This window comes from Thermobia domestica, chromosome 4 (genome assembly GCF_964235325.1).
Source record: "Thermobia domestica chromosome 4, izTheDome1.hap1.1, whole genome shotgun sequence".
Lineage (NCBI taxonomy): Eukaryota > Metazoa > Arthropoda > Insecta > Zygentoma > Lepismatidae > Thermobia > Thermobia domestica.
Genome location: NC_137457.1, coordinates 318,173,283 through 318,190,743, shown reverse-complemented (window position 1 = coordinate 318,190,743; position 17,461 = coordinate 318,173,283). Strand labels below are relative to the sequence as shown.

At 35.6% G+C, this 17,461-nt stretch overlaps 1 protein-coding gene across 1 annotated transcript in view; it reads right to left on the bottom strand.

The window, feature by feature from the left end:
• The window catches only part of LOC145684354 (phospholipid scramblase 2-like), a 61,776-nt gene that overhangs the window by 38,484 nt on the left and 5,831 nt on the right, over positions 1-17,461 (bottom strand). The window contains exons 2-4 of the mRNA XM_081756575.1: positions 16,853-17,206; positions 12,711-12,821; positions 8,250-8,467 (exon numbers count right to left, since the gene is read on the bottom strand). Coding sequence (XP_081612701.1) covers positions 8,250-8,467; positions 12,711-12,821; positions 16,853-17,206 — 683 coding nt within the window. The remainder of the gene's footprint in view (positions 1-8,249; positions 8,468-12,710; positions 12,822-16,852; positions 17,207-17,461) is intronic.

Here is a 17,461-nt window from a genome sequence, read left to right as displayed (position 1 = left end):
ATCTTGGTTAGCGTGGTCATTTTTCTTTTTTGACCTGAACATTCGAAAAAACGTAATTAGAGTGTGGAAAGTTTTTTATCTGACTATCTGCAAGGGATTGTTTTGTTTTACATCGTTAACTATAGCTTTAACTTGGCTACTAATATCAACCTGTGTTTCTTCCACTGATTTTTGTGATATTGCAGCAGTTTTAGATGCAGTATTATTAGATTCAACTACCTCCTGAAGTTTTGACATTCAATTTTCACATTTATTTGTTCTTTCCACAAATTTACTATGCACACGATCTACATGACTATTCAGGATTCTACTTGACTAATGATGCTTCTACTTGACTAAATGACTAAGGATTCTACTTGACTATTCAACGTACCCATTTTGATCTCACATTTATTTTGTTTTTGATTAAACGCAATTAAAGTGTCCTCAAAAGCGTTCATATCTTTTGAAAACTCTTCGTTTTGTTTTTCCGCAACATTTAACTTTTCGACAACAGACTAATTTTATGTTACATTTGTTGATTTCGGATTGTATTTTTTCTGTATATTTAGCAAAACTTTCTTCGCATGAACGTTTTACCTTACCTACTTCAGTTTGCAACTTCTTTTCAAAGGCAGAACGTAAATTCTCTATTTCTTCCGTGACTTTCTTATTAATGGAAATGAAACCGACTTTATTTTCTTCTGTAATTATATCTAGCCTATCGTGTAATTCCGCATTAGATCTTTCGAAACATTTTTTCAATTCCGCGTTGGTTTTTACAAGTTCTTCTTTTAAATCTGCGTTCGATTTTTCAGACTTTTCTTTCAAGTCTACGTTCCATTTTTCAAACTTTCGATCTACATTCACTGACAAATCTTTAATTGCCTGAAGTAATGTTTGTAAATTTTGATTTTCACTCTTAAACATGTTGACAATTTAAATACACACAATAATGAGAAAATAACACTAATAATTAAAATATCGTTAGTGCATACCAAACTAACTCAATATTTACCCCACACAAAGTCACACATAAACACAGTCATATATGTAACTAAAGGTTACATCGGTCCCTGTTCGGGCGCCATTCTATAGTGGAATTTTGGTTATTTTATATTGGATGCATTTTGCTACTTTTAATGTTGAAATGTAGGCTGGTGGGTGAGTGATTGTATGGTGTTTTTGCACTGCTTTTTATTTTGGTTTTAGTGGTTAGGAAGACTATTATTTTGTTAGCTTATGAAAGGATATTAATATATTTTGCATTATGGTTTACCTTGCGAGTCCTTTTAGCTACATTTTGCCCGAGTTTACTATGCAATAGTACCGTAATTTATTACATATTGGACCCGTGCACAGCTTCACTTAGAGGTACCCACAAAGTTTGTTACAACCATTATTTTAGATCAGTTTAACTCAAAGTTTGTAGACCAGAACGTGCTTGTGTAACCCTGTGTAAGGGCACAATATTAAGCCGTATTAATAACCCACATTAAATTAGACTTTTGCATAGCTTTTTTATCACATACACATTTAAAAAAATTATTTTGCATGCCCACGGAAACTCTCAAAAAAACAAAGATATTATGCATAATTATGTATTTATTTATATATCAATTGAAATGTTTTACACGTTTTATACAAGTATGTTTTATATTAACTGTACGATTTTAAGTTTATTAAAGGCCCTGATTTTGCGCGTCGCGAACTGTTTGTCCCCGGGGAAAAGCCCTTTTAACCGTCACTTATCTGAATATTTTGGTTTTTGTCCATCCTCTTTATATGAAGACACACTTTTGCGGTGTTTCTGTTTTTGTTTATAGTACCATTTTTATTTATTATTATAGATTCACTTATCAAAATTACTGTATAATTTTTTGATTGACGAGCTAAATAGATTAAAGCAATGAGCCACTGTTAAATTTATGTTTTTTTTTGTGTTTTTCCCAGAATGAATGTATTGTTGTTAGTTTTTTTAGAGGTGCTCTTAGCCACCATCGCAATGCAATGGGTAATGTAATACTTAAAACAGCTATGAAGTACTGTGGTTAAGAAAGCAGAGGGAGTAGATTTTTTGGGTTACATTTTATAACCATATTTGGAGAAGTGAAACGATTTTCTGCGTCGCAAAGACGCACACATACATTTACATTTTTGTTTGTTTGCGAAGAGAAATCTTTTAGAGCTGTCTTTATACGAGATTTATTTAAAAAGTTATTTTTTTTAAATTAATGATAGATGAGTTATTTTTTAGTGTTATCATATATAAGTAAATAAGTAAATTGAACGCCTTAGAGACCGGATTAAAAATCTCTCCAGAGAAGTGAAACTAGCTTATTTTTTGATGGCCTCTTGCCACTCTATTTCGGGACGAGGCACCTTCATTTCAAATAGAACCACCGAGTGAATTCAGATTTTAAGCGTCCAAAGACGAAAAGGGAGATAAAATCCTACCTCAACCTTGTTTCATTCGGTCGTAGATTCTTAGCTAGTATGACAAAAATAGACAAGCTTTGCTTCTGTTGTTAAAGGAAGGTCTATGTTTTCGTTGGAAAGAAGCCCAACGAACTAATTTGGAGAAAATTTAAAAATCCATCATTAATATTCCTTCACTAATGCGTTATCGTCATGAAGTCCCTGTATACGTTTTAATTGATGCGTGATGACCTGAGCGGGGTGCTCAACAACTATCTTCGAGCCGCGATGATCCAGAGTTGATTCTTTTGATGTACTGTTCAATTACAAGAAGTTAATCCAAAGACTGTACCACCCTTACGAGCTCCTTGAAGTCTTATGCGCTTTATGGTCATTCAGATATTTTCGTATTGATTAACTTTTTCTTAAAAAAACTGATTGTAAAAGTGGTTATTTGAAGCAAATGAAAATTTTTTGGTAAATGTGCGAGATTAAGACCTATAATATTGTATCACTTGTAACACAGGGCTGCAAATTGAAAAAAAATTCATGTTGTTTTTTGAATAATAGGTGAACTTAATTCTTTGTTCCTAGCTGATTACGAATAATGAATTCGTTTTTCCCTGTCATGTAAGGTTTTCTTACAAATCAATGTCAAAATTTGGGCCTTCTTCCGTATTCAATACTGCTGTATTATACCTTATTTCTTATCTTCTATCAGACTAAAGAGCTTATTATACTAAATAACTGAACATGTTTTGTTTAATGTGAGTGCAGAGAGACAAAGAAAAAATATAAGATTCTCTACACATACAGATTACTACATATATACATATATTATGGAAATATATACATAAATATACACGTTGTAAACTGGAAATCAACACAGTCATATAACACTTATTTTTCACATCTTTTTAGCACGCTCTCTCTTATAAGCTTTCCTAATTTTCTTCTTAAGTTTCTCTGTGCAATGTGCAACACTAGTCAGCCATCATGCTAACACTCCAAAGTCCTGATACCTTTTCTCCATATCCCTCATGTCTTGGTGGAACCGTTCGCCTTGTTCCTCACTTAATTCTCCGAGATTTAGTGGAAAGTAATCAAGATCAGATTGCATAAAATGCAACTTGAGATTCATGTTGCAACCCAGTTCTTGAAATTTAACTAACATATTCTCAACAACTTCTCTGTAATCAGCACTTTTGTGGTTCCCCAGGAAGTTCACCACAACGCTTTTAAATGCTATCCAAGCATGCCTTTCAGCATTAGTCATTGTTGCCTCGAAGCTTTTATCCTTCATTAACTTCCTACTGTCTGGGCCAACGAAGACACCTTCTTTCACTTTGGCACATGAAAGTGAAGGAAATTTGTTGCGTATGAACTTGAAACATTCGCCTTCCTTATCGAGTGCCTTAACAAATTGTTTCATCAATTCTAATTTTATGTGAAGGGGAGGAAGTATAACTTTCTCAGGACTGGTTAAATTTTCTTGAATGATGTTTTTTGATCCCGCGTTCAGTGTTTTCCGTAATGGCCACTGTTTCCTTCCCCAGTGGTCATTTCTTGCCCTACTATCCCACTCCCAGATGTAACATGGTATTTTTGTATACCCACCTTGTTGCCCAAGTACAATGCTCAAAATCTTTAAATCTCCACACACCACCCAACCATGTATCTCGTATTTAATTTTATTAAGAATAAATTGCACATTGTCATATATTTCTTTCAGTGACACAGAATGAGCAATAGGAACTGAGGGAAACTTATTTCCTTTATATAACAGAACAAATTTTAAACTTGGTTTATTCGAGTCAATGAATAATCTCCAATCACTAGAAAGGCAAGGGAAATTTAACTTGATCAACAAACCTGACACATTACAACAAAACACGACAAAACCTTCTTTTGAGAAATACTGCACAAATTCTTTTTCCCGATATCTGTACCAGGAAAATGTTCCACAGGCCAGCAAGTTATTTTCATTAAGTTTGGAACCAAGAAGTTCAGCAGATTCTTTAGACAGATTTATGTCTCTAACTAGATCATTGAGCTGGCGTTGAGTGAGTGATACAGGGTCACGAGATCTGCTAGGGGGGTTGTAAACTTCATCTTCTTTTTCACTATTTTTCCACTGAATCACTGTACGAACTAGGATCACTTACAAACTCAAGACTTGATGGAGGTGTCGGAACAGGCAAGTCTAGGCCGTGCAGAACAGGTCTCATTGCAGAGGGAATATCGGGATACGCTATCTTTGTCTTGTTTCGAGAATTGTGTCCTACAATTTCACAGGAACAGAGGTAGCAATCGTCGCTGTGGTTTTTGGGTTCTCTCCACACCATTGGTACTGCGAATGCCATAGATGACCGCTTTCCAGTGCTCCAGTTCCGTAACGATTCCACACAAGATCTACACAGATTGTGTGGAGTCCACGATTTATCTTGATTTCCAAGCTCCATACGGAAGTATGCGAAATATGCCCTTCTTAAAAATTGTAATTTTCTGTCTTTGTTTGTGTGGAACAAATTAACCACAGATGTAACAAAATAAATCTGGTCTATTCTCACAACCACGAGATGCCTTGGCAACACAGTATTCAACGAACTACAGTACAGAAAAGAACAAGCCCAAGATATTACCATTTCATACTATTGTAGCGCATCTAAGATTTGCGATAATTAAATATGAAATTTATTTGAAATGAGATAACAATGTTTGATATAGAAATATTTTAAATATTCATACAGGCAAAATTTTAGTTAATTTAATTAAATTAAACTTCCTTACGTTTAAAACACATTCATTTTTATTACCGCCTAGATAATTTCACCACGTACTGGTGACATCTAGTGTCAATCAGTTAAATTACGCATAAACATACATACCGCAATCAACATATATAAATCGTGAATTGTAAGAAATTCTTACGTGATATAAGAAAACTAGTGCCAGTTTCGGTTTCAGCATGTTCAAATACATATAAAACACCCAAAATTATAAAAACAACAGAACCTATGCGGCCCTGTGTAATTGAGCACAATAATTGCGAAGTTGATTCTATTTCACGTATTTTGCAGCTCTTGAAGGAGCTTTGAAGACGAAAAAAAAAAAAAAAAAACGCAGAGGACCTGATATATTTACTTTAGAAGAAGATCCAATTTGAGAGAAGAGCAATTGAAGAATTCTTTGCGGATTTTTTTTCCTTAGAAAGATGACAGGAATTCAAAATTAGAGATAGGCTGTGTATTGTCAAACGAAAGATGGAGTTTTGTATAGATAAAATATAGATCTACCTCATATATTTACTTTAGAAGAACATCCAATTTGAGAGAAGAGCAATTGAAGAATTGTTTGCGGATATTTTTCCTTAGAAAGATGACAGGAATTCAAAATTAGAGATAGGCTTTGTATTGTCAAACGAAAGATGGAGTTTTGTATAGATAAAATATACCAGGGAAACAAAGTTCTTAAGAGTTTTAGTTTCTTTGCGTTTTAGTATTCAATTCTTGACAAGCTTCCTGTTGTAAATCCATCTCATGGGAGTTCTTCGAAAGCACTATCTTTTGGTCAAAACTGCATATTTTGTAAACATAAAAAAATATGTTTACAAAAGAAATGTAGGAAGTGTTTCACATGCTAGCTTTAAAAAAAATTGACCAGATGAACCATATGAAGTTTTACAAAGTTTCCCTTCTTTGTAGACATAGAAGGAAATTGTTATAACAGTATCCTGAAATATCCTTAACCATAAATATTTGATTGTAGTGATCGGAAGTATCACTCAATTACTGATAACGCTCGATTCTATTTACTGGTTTGCTTAGATAAGACAGCATCAGCTATCGCCATGTTCCTTTATGACCAGATTATCTTAAAATTTGAACTCTCTGTTAGATGTTTTTGATAGAGGTTCAGTATCAGCTTTTACGAGTGATTTGTACAAGAAGCTTTGTGGAACGACTTGTGACAAAATGAGTCTTACTTACGTCATGCGACAGTATAGGAAATAGTGAGTAGAAACATTGAACGATGCTTGAAAACTGAGCTACGTGAAAAAATATTTTGCAAAATTGGTAGAGCTTTTATTACAGGTAAGATTTGCCAACACTATCACTGTCAATTTGTCTTCTAGAGTAGGTTTGTTTTATTTTGGCACGCTTTCCGCCTAAAGTACGGATCTGTCTGCACGATTGAGAGTTACAATATACTATGAAACAGCGAAACGACACATCACATTGACTTGACACCTAGTCTTGCGTTCTAGACGCTGCTATCGGCTGAAGGACTCCACTCCCTTTCTCTAAGGCTCTCTCGTTTAACAACAACTGAACCCTTATTGGCTCAACGCGTGGGTGTGTCGAGGGTGTGAGTTTTAATTCGCATTTTTGCCACGGCTCAAGACATTATGGCAGCGCTCTAACAAATCACTGTAACACACTTGTTCACGTGTGTCAACTAAGCACTTCAAATACCCACCAAATACAATGACCTCATTTGATGGGCTGGCTGACAACCGACCACCTACACGACAAAGCCAATTAGACGTCTATGGGATTATAATGTTCAACGTGAGTGCTAGCAGAAAATATTCTAGAGGCCAACCAAGTGCATTAGCAGGAAATGTGTCAAGATAAAACGAACGTACTCTAGTTACGATCAATTTTATTATTGTATGGTTTTAAACCTATATTTCTAAATCGAGCTATTTTGAATGATCCTGTCCATTAAAATAAATGAGAACAGTCTGGAGGTGAGGAAATAAGATTCTAAGTTCATTATACTGTAAATAGACTTTCTTTGCTCTTCCTTGGTTGCCTTTACCGTAGCCTAGACAGCTTATTTTGTATTCTATCCGAATTCAATGTAATACTCTGAATTGTTATTCGTTCAATTGTTACACAAGACCGGAAAAAATTGTCGAAAGGGCTAGATTATTACGTCTTTTCAAGATAAAATATTTGTATAAGCAAACGTAAATATGAGCGAGATTTACGTCTAGTTAAAAAAAAAAAAAAAAAAAAAAACTGGCACACTTGCTCTTCTCGCGAAATTTCCAATTACGTTTTCGCTGAATTTCCCCGCAATAACGCGTCAAATCTCTTTCTTCACAAAAACGTCTGTTGCGTTCTTTGCGATGGTGCCTGAATAGCCAATTGAAAAAGTTGTTTTAAGTGCGGTTCTAGGTGTAACACAACTTTCTGTTGGCTATACAGAACTGCCAAGCAACGAACGCAATGGACGCTTGCTGCTTTGTTGGCGTAGACGTCAGACTTCACAATGTATCAAAGACTGGTCTCGGTGTCTGTGGCCGACTTCACATGCTTTACTGGATCTACACTTTCGTTTTGTGTTAAGGTTAGTGTAAAGGGACAAGTTTTGCCGATAGATGTCATTACAGTCTTTGTATGTCTCCCATGTACTTTTTACCTTTCACGAAAATTTACAATTTATCTTACAAATTTCAATCTATAGACTTAAAACTTTTAGAGAAAAAGCTTCATAACCTATTAAAGGGAACAATCCATGCCGATTTTTTAATTTAGAATTTTGTTCATTGTTGAAACAGTTCCATTGTTAAAGGTGTGGATGTCCATTTCAACAATCAAGCCATTTCAACAACGAAGAAAATTCAAAATAAAAAATCGGCACGGATTATTGCTTTCGATAGGTTATGAAGTTCCTTTTCCAAAAATTTGAAGTCTCTAGATTGAAATTTGTGAGAGAAATCGTGAATTTTCGTGAAAGGTAAAAAAAATACATGGGAGAGATACAAAGACTGTAGTGACATCTATCGGCAAAACTTGTACCTTTAAACCAACCTTAATATTTCTAAGCTAAAGGGAACTCACCTGCAAACAACAGGGGCAACAACAACATTGACACTCCAAAGGCCTGTATAGATGAATTACTTCATTGTCGTAATTATCCGTAATTTTCATAGTAAATGAACGACCTGGACCACAGCAATCACGAGCACAGCAACTGGATTCCTCTTCGGCTCTATATATTTTCTGACCAAGGATATTCTTAATTTCATATTTGTTTCTTGTTTCATATCCTGTCAAAACTGTTTAAAAAAAGAAACAAAGTAAAATTGGATCATTAATAACTTGGAAATGCACGATATGTAAGTAAACTGGGTAACCATATTTAAATAATAATAATAATAATAAAAATACTGAAGAAACTTGTAAAACTAAAATCCATAAGGGAACATGATCTGACTTTTAAGAGCCTGACATACTAAAAATAATACCAAATTTATCATATTTCATTTGCTTGTTTCTCATAAGTGAAAGGAGATAATGAAATGTAACTAGATAATGTTATTCTACAACAGAAAATATAAACACGAAGAATTTTTAGTGCTGTCATCCATAGAAATTTACAGTATTGCCAGAATAACATTTCCCTCAAAATCTAAGTTAAGGCAGCGACTAAAGCAACGAACGCAACTGCATTTGATTGCGTATCATGTTGTCTTGGTATCATGTGAACTATTTAAATAATAGTTGTATTTAGTTTTAATAAACAAAATAGTTTTAATATACAATTATTAAAATTGAATAATAATGGTATTTAAAATTTATCAGTATATATACGCACATCTAAGAATACATAGATTATCTGTAGCTATCATATTTGTTCCAAAATAAAATCGGACAAATAAACAATATCATTCGGGTCTTTAACGATTTTGAATAACAAAGTAAAATCTGTAGATAATGTTGCTACCACTCCCAAATTTACCGGTATTAGCCATGACTTCCAACAATGTATATTTATCCAAACTGGATTCAAAACATTCTTCATGAACATAGTCAAAGTGGTTGTCAGCCTCCTCGGATATGTCTCCTTCCGTCTTATTGTGTGTTATAGAAGAAAAATCTCGTCCAGTTCTTTACCAGGAGGTAATGTGCCTAAGATCGATGACACATTCCCGCGCTGGATGGCGATGCTGATACGTTGGAAAAGGAATGCAGTAGCTCGGGGGTCACCAGTTTTGATTGCTATTCGATGACCAACTTCATTAATGAAATTAGATCCTTCGTGACCCCAAGACCCACTGGTTTCTATTGCTACTGTTACAAACCAATATTTGTCCAATAGGTTTGAGTATTTTAGTCTTTTGTCTGATTCTCTGTGAGCGGCGACGAGACCTGCCTGAATTGAAGAATGGGGTAAGTTGGAAGGAGCAAACGTATCGGAACATGTGAAATCCCACTTTTCCATTTTTCCACGGTACCAAGGTCATGCCATCAGGCCTTTTACCATCAGAGCGGCAACAACCATTTGGTTCTTTTATTGAAGGAACTCCCGCTGAAACGAGGGCTCTACAAATAATGTCGTTTACAATATGATGTCGAGATTGTCTTCCCGCACTTTTTTTTTACATGAAAGGCCATATAATCCTTTATTATCAACATATGCGTTGCAAGCAGGACAAAAGTGAGGCTCACAAATATTAGCACCTAAGCGCAGAGCTGTAGCAATACGAAAGCTCTCATTAGAAAGGTGTAGGCCGAGTGTGTGAGAAGGTAGGGCTTGAAGCCATGCTCCGTTTTTGGAGGAAGAGACAGCTAACAGCCTGGCTTTGTCATCTGGGTTATTAGTTGATGATAGGAGTGAAGATAAACGAAGCTTGACTATAGGTTCATCCCAAACAGACTGAACATGTCTTTTGTCGATAGGTGGGGGATCCATTCCAACCAGATTAGTCCATTTAAAAAGTAGTTTATATTTTGGGGGAAATGTTGTTCTGGCATCACTGTAATTTCTATGGATGGCAATACTGAAAATTCTTCAGGTACATATTTTCTATTGTAGAATAACATTATCTATGAGTCTGGTAAGTTGCATTTCATTATCTCCTTTCACTTATGAAAAACAAGCAGAAGAAAAATGGTAAATTTTGTTTGTTTTCTTTCTTTCTTTCATTCTTTCATTTTTTTTTTTTTTTTAGCATGTTAGGCTCTTAAGTCTCAGATGGACTCTTAGTGATATGCGGTCACCATATCAGCTTCAGTTGCAATCATTACGACCTTTTAGTTTAACGTCTCACTATTAAGCACCAAGGTTAAAGGGGACCATGATAATGAGATGTATGACAATGGTAGAAATAAGGAAAATTGGAGGAAACGGGAGAACCCCAGAGAAAGGCACATACTTGTCCATTACAAAACTACTTGGAGGAGGTGGGATCGATCAGAGACCCCATGCACCAGAGGTCAAGCCTATACTACTGAACTACCACAGGGGCAGTGGTGGCTAAGTGGTAGAGCGTTCACCTCTTGTGCATGGGGTCCCTGGGTCGATCCCAGCTCGCGCCGTGGGGTTTGCGGTGGACAAACACCGTGCGCATGGATTTTCTTGGGGTTCTCCCGTTTCCTATCACTTTCTTCATTCCATAATTTCAATTATTTCTCATCATCACCGTCTCCTTTAGCCTAGACGACACAATCGTGGGACGTAAAACTTTTAGAAAAAGAATAAAGAAATGAATTTTCGCTGTCTCCCTATTTCTGACTTTCGAAACCAGTTTGCTACGTGAGCCTTCATGTATACGCACAGGCGAAGATCACCCAAAGGGAAGTATGGATCAGAGCTTCATTTATAATTTAGGTAAACCACAAGGTATTAAAAATTAAAAACAAACCAGACTGGTAATTAAAGCTTATTATGTGTACGCCTGAACCTCAATCTGTAAGATCTCCGAAAAGTCTGTTATTTTTCAGAACAGAATAAATTGACAAAGAAAAGTAAGTAGGTTTGTCTTAACATTCGATATTTATCAAAAATTATAAAAAAAAGATCGTTTCATTTACTTCAAAATTTTTATCCCTAAATAGCCTTCCACTGTCAAACTTTCGGCTCCTCCTTAGATCCTTTTTCATGAAAGAATAAAATAGGAGATAAAGTATGAAAACCTATATATCAAAGAAACAGATTCTACAGAAACACTGTGTCCTGTATGTTGCCGTAGCTTGCTCACCCTTTGACTGAACTATGTCATTATGTAAGGCAAGGTACGACAGCACTGTTCTTACTTAAATAGCTCATTGTTTTTTCATTTCCTAATTTTTTTCTCTTTTACCCTTGTTATTACCCTCTGTGAACAAGGTTATAGGGAAGAGTCGAAACTATGAAATTTTAGGGGGTGGGCCAATGTACCCCTCTAAAATTTTAAGATGGATGCACCAATGTACCCATGCCTTATGAAAGAGAATGGACCCCTGTACACGCCCATATAATCGTATAAGATAATAAGACCTAAGCAAAGAATGTAAAATGGGTCAAATACCTCCGCAATTTGAATTTTTGGTAATTTTTTACCCACAAAAGGGAACGAGATGGACCACCCAAACTTGCAGAAATACATACTCTGGTCATATTGTATACTACCATACCAAATTTTTAGTTTTGGCAATTTCCAAAATTTAAGGGGGTAGTCCTACGTACACGAGTCAAAATTTAGCGGTGGTCCAACGTATCCCTGCCAAAAAATATAGAGTGGGTAATCCTGTGCACTCCTTGCCATGGCCCTGGACCAGGAACCCAAAGCCACAAAACTGTCCTCAGCCGACGCCCTTACGACTTTCGCGACTATTCTGATGTCGTTAACGTGTTCCTAAGTTCAGGCAGTGGCTATATACACTTACCATAAAGTCACTCCAAGTAATTAGGGCAATCACGAATTAAAAATTAAATTTAATGAAGGTACATTATTACATCTGAGAACATGAATTACCAGTTAAACTATTTTTTTTATTTGACAACGAACTACTTACTAATTTAAATATTCCGCCATAGGGAAAATCTCTTCTCACGTAAAAAAAAAAAAAAAAATCTTCCGCTGCATGCTTGTGTAAATGCAGAAAAATATAAACATTCATCATAGCGTCCATCTGCCAAATTTTATTGCGTAAGATATTAAACACAAGTTATAATTACTTACAAGTAAATTACTACTTCTGTTACCGGGAATATTAAATCGATATGTTAATTTAAATAAAAGAAACAGAGCATTTCTACCTACTTGGAAGGTACCATACCTGCGTCATCGAATAGATGAACCGAAAGGTAATCTAGCGTAAAAATCTAGTTGAATCAAGTAAGATGTCTAGGGAAAAGGCTAAGGATAAAACCTAATGTATTATTTTTTAATCTAACATTAATCATAGATAATCTAAAACTGGTCGTGATTAGTTCACTTAAAGCTTCTCATTTCATATCAAGAGGTGGTGGTCACTCTCCAATGCTAATTATAAGTTAGTGGTAAATTTTTGTGTGAACAAAAGGTTAAAAAATACCTTCTAGAATTTCTATTTGCTGATGAACTAGAAGTTGATTGAGCATAGATAGGTATTCCAAACCCGGTGGGCAACCAGGGATTTCCTGGGGTATAGGCTTCCAATCTCCACCTTTAAAATAAAACAGAATTACATATTACTTAAACGTATTATTATTATTATTATTATTCGCTCAGCCGCGTTACTGTGAGAAGGTGCCTTCAGCATTCAAAACTGGCGAATTATCATCATTGTGAATGATTTGTCTTTTGGGTTTGTTTATTTCATAATTTTGAAGAAGGAAATGGATGGAAAAAAGGACGTGAAACCAAAACAAGGGATTGGATAACAAAACAAAAGATCTACAGAATATTAAAAAAACGAACAAAAAAAGAAACAAAAAGAAAGTATTTAAACTTAACATTTGCTTAACTCTAGTCTCATTTCTCGTCTTGTGAGATTTTGAGTGTTTTTTGAGTTTACTGAGTTTGTTGTGTGTGTGTTGTTTTGTATGTCGCATGTTTTATGTTTTGCTGTTTACCTTTTGCTCATCTTCCTGTTTCTTCAGATTTTCACTCTGTATGTTTGGTTTCTCTGGTTTCTCCCTGCATTTCTCTCCTGTGTGTTCTATTTCACATGCACTAAGTGTTATTTGGATGTATTGTTTTGTCTCTTAAAAAATAGTAAAGATTTTTGTTTCTCTAGTAAATACGAATATTAAGATATTCAGAGACTATTAATTATGAATATTACTGTTGAGAATATATTTGTATATTAATATGAAATGAAAAGATCGATGGACGGTTAGCTAATATGTTTTATTGCATGACAATTATTACAACAAACAATATCACATTCTGCTTTTACGTAGCTATTTCATGGCACTAAGTGAGGAAATATTTATTCCTATTAGTAGGATAGGTGCCGTCAGCTTGTGCAGAAAATCATCTACAGCATCTACAACAAATTAATGGAAGCCGTGATAATTTTAATGATAAAATTTACAAATCTAATGATTGGTAGTGATAGTGGAGTATCTGAGTAATTTAACCTTTCAATGGAAAACCTACCAACAATCTTGAAATAGACAGAGTCATCATAACAAGATCAGACAGGTTAAGGAAAGGATAACTTACTTGGCCAGGAGAGTGTGCTGCCATTCTCAAAGTTTCAATAAGCCAATCCGAATTCAGGTATCCAAATCTTAACTTGTTGTTGAAAGAAAAGCTTTTTATACTGTTTTTGCAGGACACTTTCCCTTTCGCCAGATGTTGTTTACATTCTTTTACAAGGCTGATGAAATTTCTGATGTTTTAAATAATATTGTTATTGCCTTTATACTTTTAATCTTTTTTTTAAAATGAGTCTTAAAGTTTTAATTATACTCAAAATAAAATTATGTCAATTCTTACTAAACAACACAGTATAATCTCGCGGACGTAACCTGGAAGCTAGAACATCACGGGCCACAATCTCGCCTGGGTACAACTCCGGCGCCGAAAACCTTGTGGGCCAAAATCTCGCTTGGGCAAAACCTTGCGGAAAGAAATCTCGCTTAGAACGATATCTTCCCCATGTCATTTCTTCCGTGTAGAATGTTCAAAATATCAGTGCATGTACACTCATGTCCAAAATTAATGTCGCATGTCTATAAATATATTTTTGTAGGAATATAATTTGATAACGATTTCGCCCAGTATTTCTTATAATGTTAGTATGTGTATAAAGCCCGTGTACAGTCCCCGACATGGACAAAGCAGTCTTTCATTGTCCAGTCCGACACGCAACTGGACAAAGAAGTCTTTCATTGTTTTTTTCATATATATATTTAAAACATTGCTTTTTGGTAAGAACATTTCAGTAAGCGACGAAGCTTCTCAGTGTTTCTCCCTGACTTATTATATGCACAGTATATATCCTATAGTTATTTGGAGCTCAATTAAGTGCTTTCTTTAATAGTTTATGGAAATATTGCAATAGATTAGCGCAGGTCAGAGTAGACCAGATGTTCGTACATAAGAGAGACGCCAACCTAATCGCTTTTCCAGTTCGTTATCTGTACTTTCACACGCCCGAGTTATCGCAATATCTCGTGCGTCGTGGCCAGTGTACTAAAATTAACATAAGTTTTTATTGTATTCTATTTGCATGTATCTACAGGTGATTTAACCTGAGTGTTTTTGAGAATGAACTGACTGACAACATTGATCCATAAACCATTGCAGTTCGTATCCCGAACCAAAACGGGATCCCGTTGAAAACCAAACCGGTTTTTAATCAATTTCAAAAACCGGTTTTTGTGCCCACCAGTAGTATATATAATAGACCGCCGTTCCAAATTTATGCCTGGTGATCCTAATGGTGCAACAGAAGAGTAGCCATGCAAGTGAGAATCTTAATTTACCAAAAGAAAATAATGGGATTCAGTAAAAAAAAAAAAAAAAAATAAGTAGAAACTAATGAAATAAAAATTCAATAAAGATCACTGGAAACAAAAATAAGAGGTGTAAAATTTATTTGAATTTGCAATCCGATTTTTATTAATATGATTACACAAACTTGTCTGCAAAGTAATGCAGATCCTTGTCTCAACAAGATCCGAGGCTTTTCGAATGAAACAGACCAGAATGTCATACAAAGTCTGCAATGGATATTATTATTGTTACAGGTAGCATTTTCTGAATAGAATTTGTAAGTATGTAAAACACTACTTTTTTTCATAGATTATTTCCCCAAAAGTAATGACAAAACAACAGACAAAGAAATACGAGGTGTGTTCAAAAAGTATCGAACCTTATTTTTTCCCGCGTAAACCAGTGAAGGGAAGAAGACTTTCTTCAGTGTAGATGTATAGAGGAAACTCATGCGCAATCGTGAATTTTTCCCGCCCGCTGAAAGCATCAATCACTAGCAGTCGGCCAACGAGTGAAAACGTGTAGTGTGAGCGGTCGTCGAATTTCAGTTTTTTTTTTTTTTTTTTTTTTGTAAAATGGCAGAAAAACTTGAGCAGCAATATTACATCAAATTTTGCCAAAAAGCTTGGCGAAACCTAAATGGAAGCCATTCATTCGGATGGGAACATTCAATTTTTAACGAGAATTTTGTCATGAGTAGGGATGCGCACGAGACGAGTTGAGGCAGGATTTTTTTTGACAAAATTCGAGTCGAGACACGGCTCTTCCAATAGAGAAATATATTTTTCGAGTCGAGACATCACTTTTATAGCACATTTTCGAGACGAGACAGCCAGAAATCTTGTCTGGTGCGCATCCCTAGTCATGAGGAGAGTGTCCGGGAAGTTTGATTCATGCGCTCATCACCAAACACAACATTCCTGTGTATCGTCAGGCTCCCTACTCACCCGACATGGTTCCATGTGGCTTTTGGTTACTTCCCAAGCTGAAAATGCCACTAAAAGGGACCCGATTTGAGCCAAGAGAGATATCATATGGAATGCAACGGCACGGTTGCTCATCATTCCAAAAACTGCGTTTCGGAAGTATTTCCAACAGTGGCGGAGCGCTGGGAGAGGTATGTGTATTACCAAAGAGACTACTTTGAGGGAGACTAGTGTTTCGGATTTCCACATCAATAAATGTATTTTTGCCAACCAAAGGTTAGATACTTTTCGAACACACCTCGTATATCAACAACAACAAAATAAAATAAAATCACCTTTGAAAAAAATAAAACAATAACAATTGTCATTCAGTAAATAAATAGACAAATACGCGAATAAATAAATGTATTAACTGATAAAAATTTAAAATTAAATCATGATAGTTCTGGTGAAATTTTAAATTTTAAAATAAATAATGATAGTTCAATAAATAAGTAAATAAATAAATAGCTACTACAGGGGCGTCATTTCAGACTTCGCTTGAGGGAGGCAAGAGCACCACAGGCATAAGAAGACTTTCACGTTTTGTATTAGTACATTAGTAGTCAATCGATTAAAGTATATGTATTACTCAAACTCTTGGAGGGGGGGGGGCAATTGCCCCCTCCTGCCCTCCCTAAATGACGCCCCTGAGCTACTAGACCAGCAAAATGGGCGCAAAAATATTAACCGTGGATCAATAGTATCATCAGCATTGATTTGTGTAACTTAATTAGGAAGTTCACTTGGCTCAGGTTGTAATTATCTATTTTAGAATACTTACCTGCGGTCGGCTGCGTTACTATTGGCTGGTCTGAAGGAAGATACTGTGGTTGGCCATCTGGAGAATTATATAGTAGCTGGCCAGGGGCTGGGTACATCAGCTGGCCTGGTTGTACTTGTAGTGGATATCCAGTTTGTACCATAAACGGATACCCTGGTTGTGTTGGTGGTTGATAACCGGGTGGAGGTGGTGGATACTCTGCTTGTGTTGGTGGTTGATTACCAGGTGGATGTGGTGGATACTCTGCTTGTGTTGGTGGTTGATAACCAGGTGGAGGTGGTGGATACTCTGGCTGTGTTGGTGGTTGATAACCAGGTGGATGTGGTGGATGCCCTACAGGAGTATTACCACCATCTGAAAAAAATCATTAGATTATTTTTATTTTCAGAACAATAAACGAACATTTCTACAGATATGCTTTCTGGTACAGTCGCTAACAAACTATCCTACATGTAAATTGCTTATAAATGGTATAAGATACACAATGAATAAATCAAATATAAGTGCAGGAACATAAGTACGAGAATAAAGGAACATGTAAGGAACACTAAGGAAACTAAGGAACACTTAGGAACACTTGAACCCCCACTCACAACCACACTTTCAAGC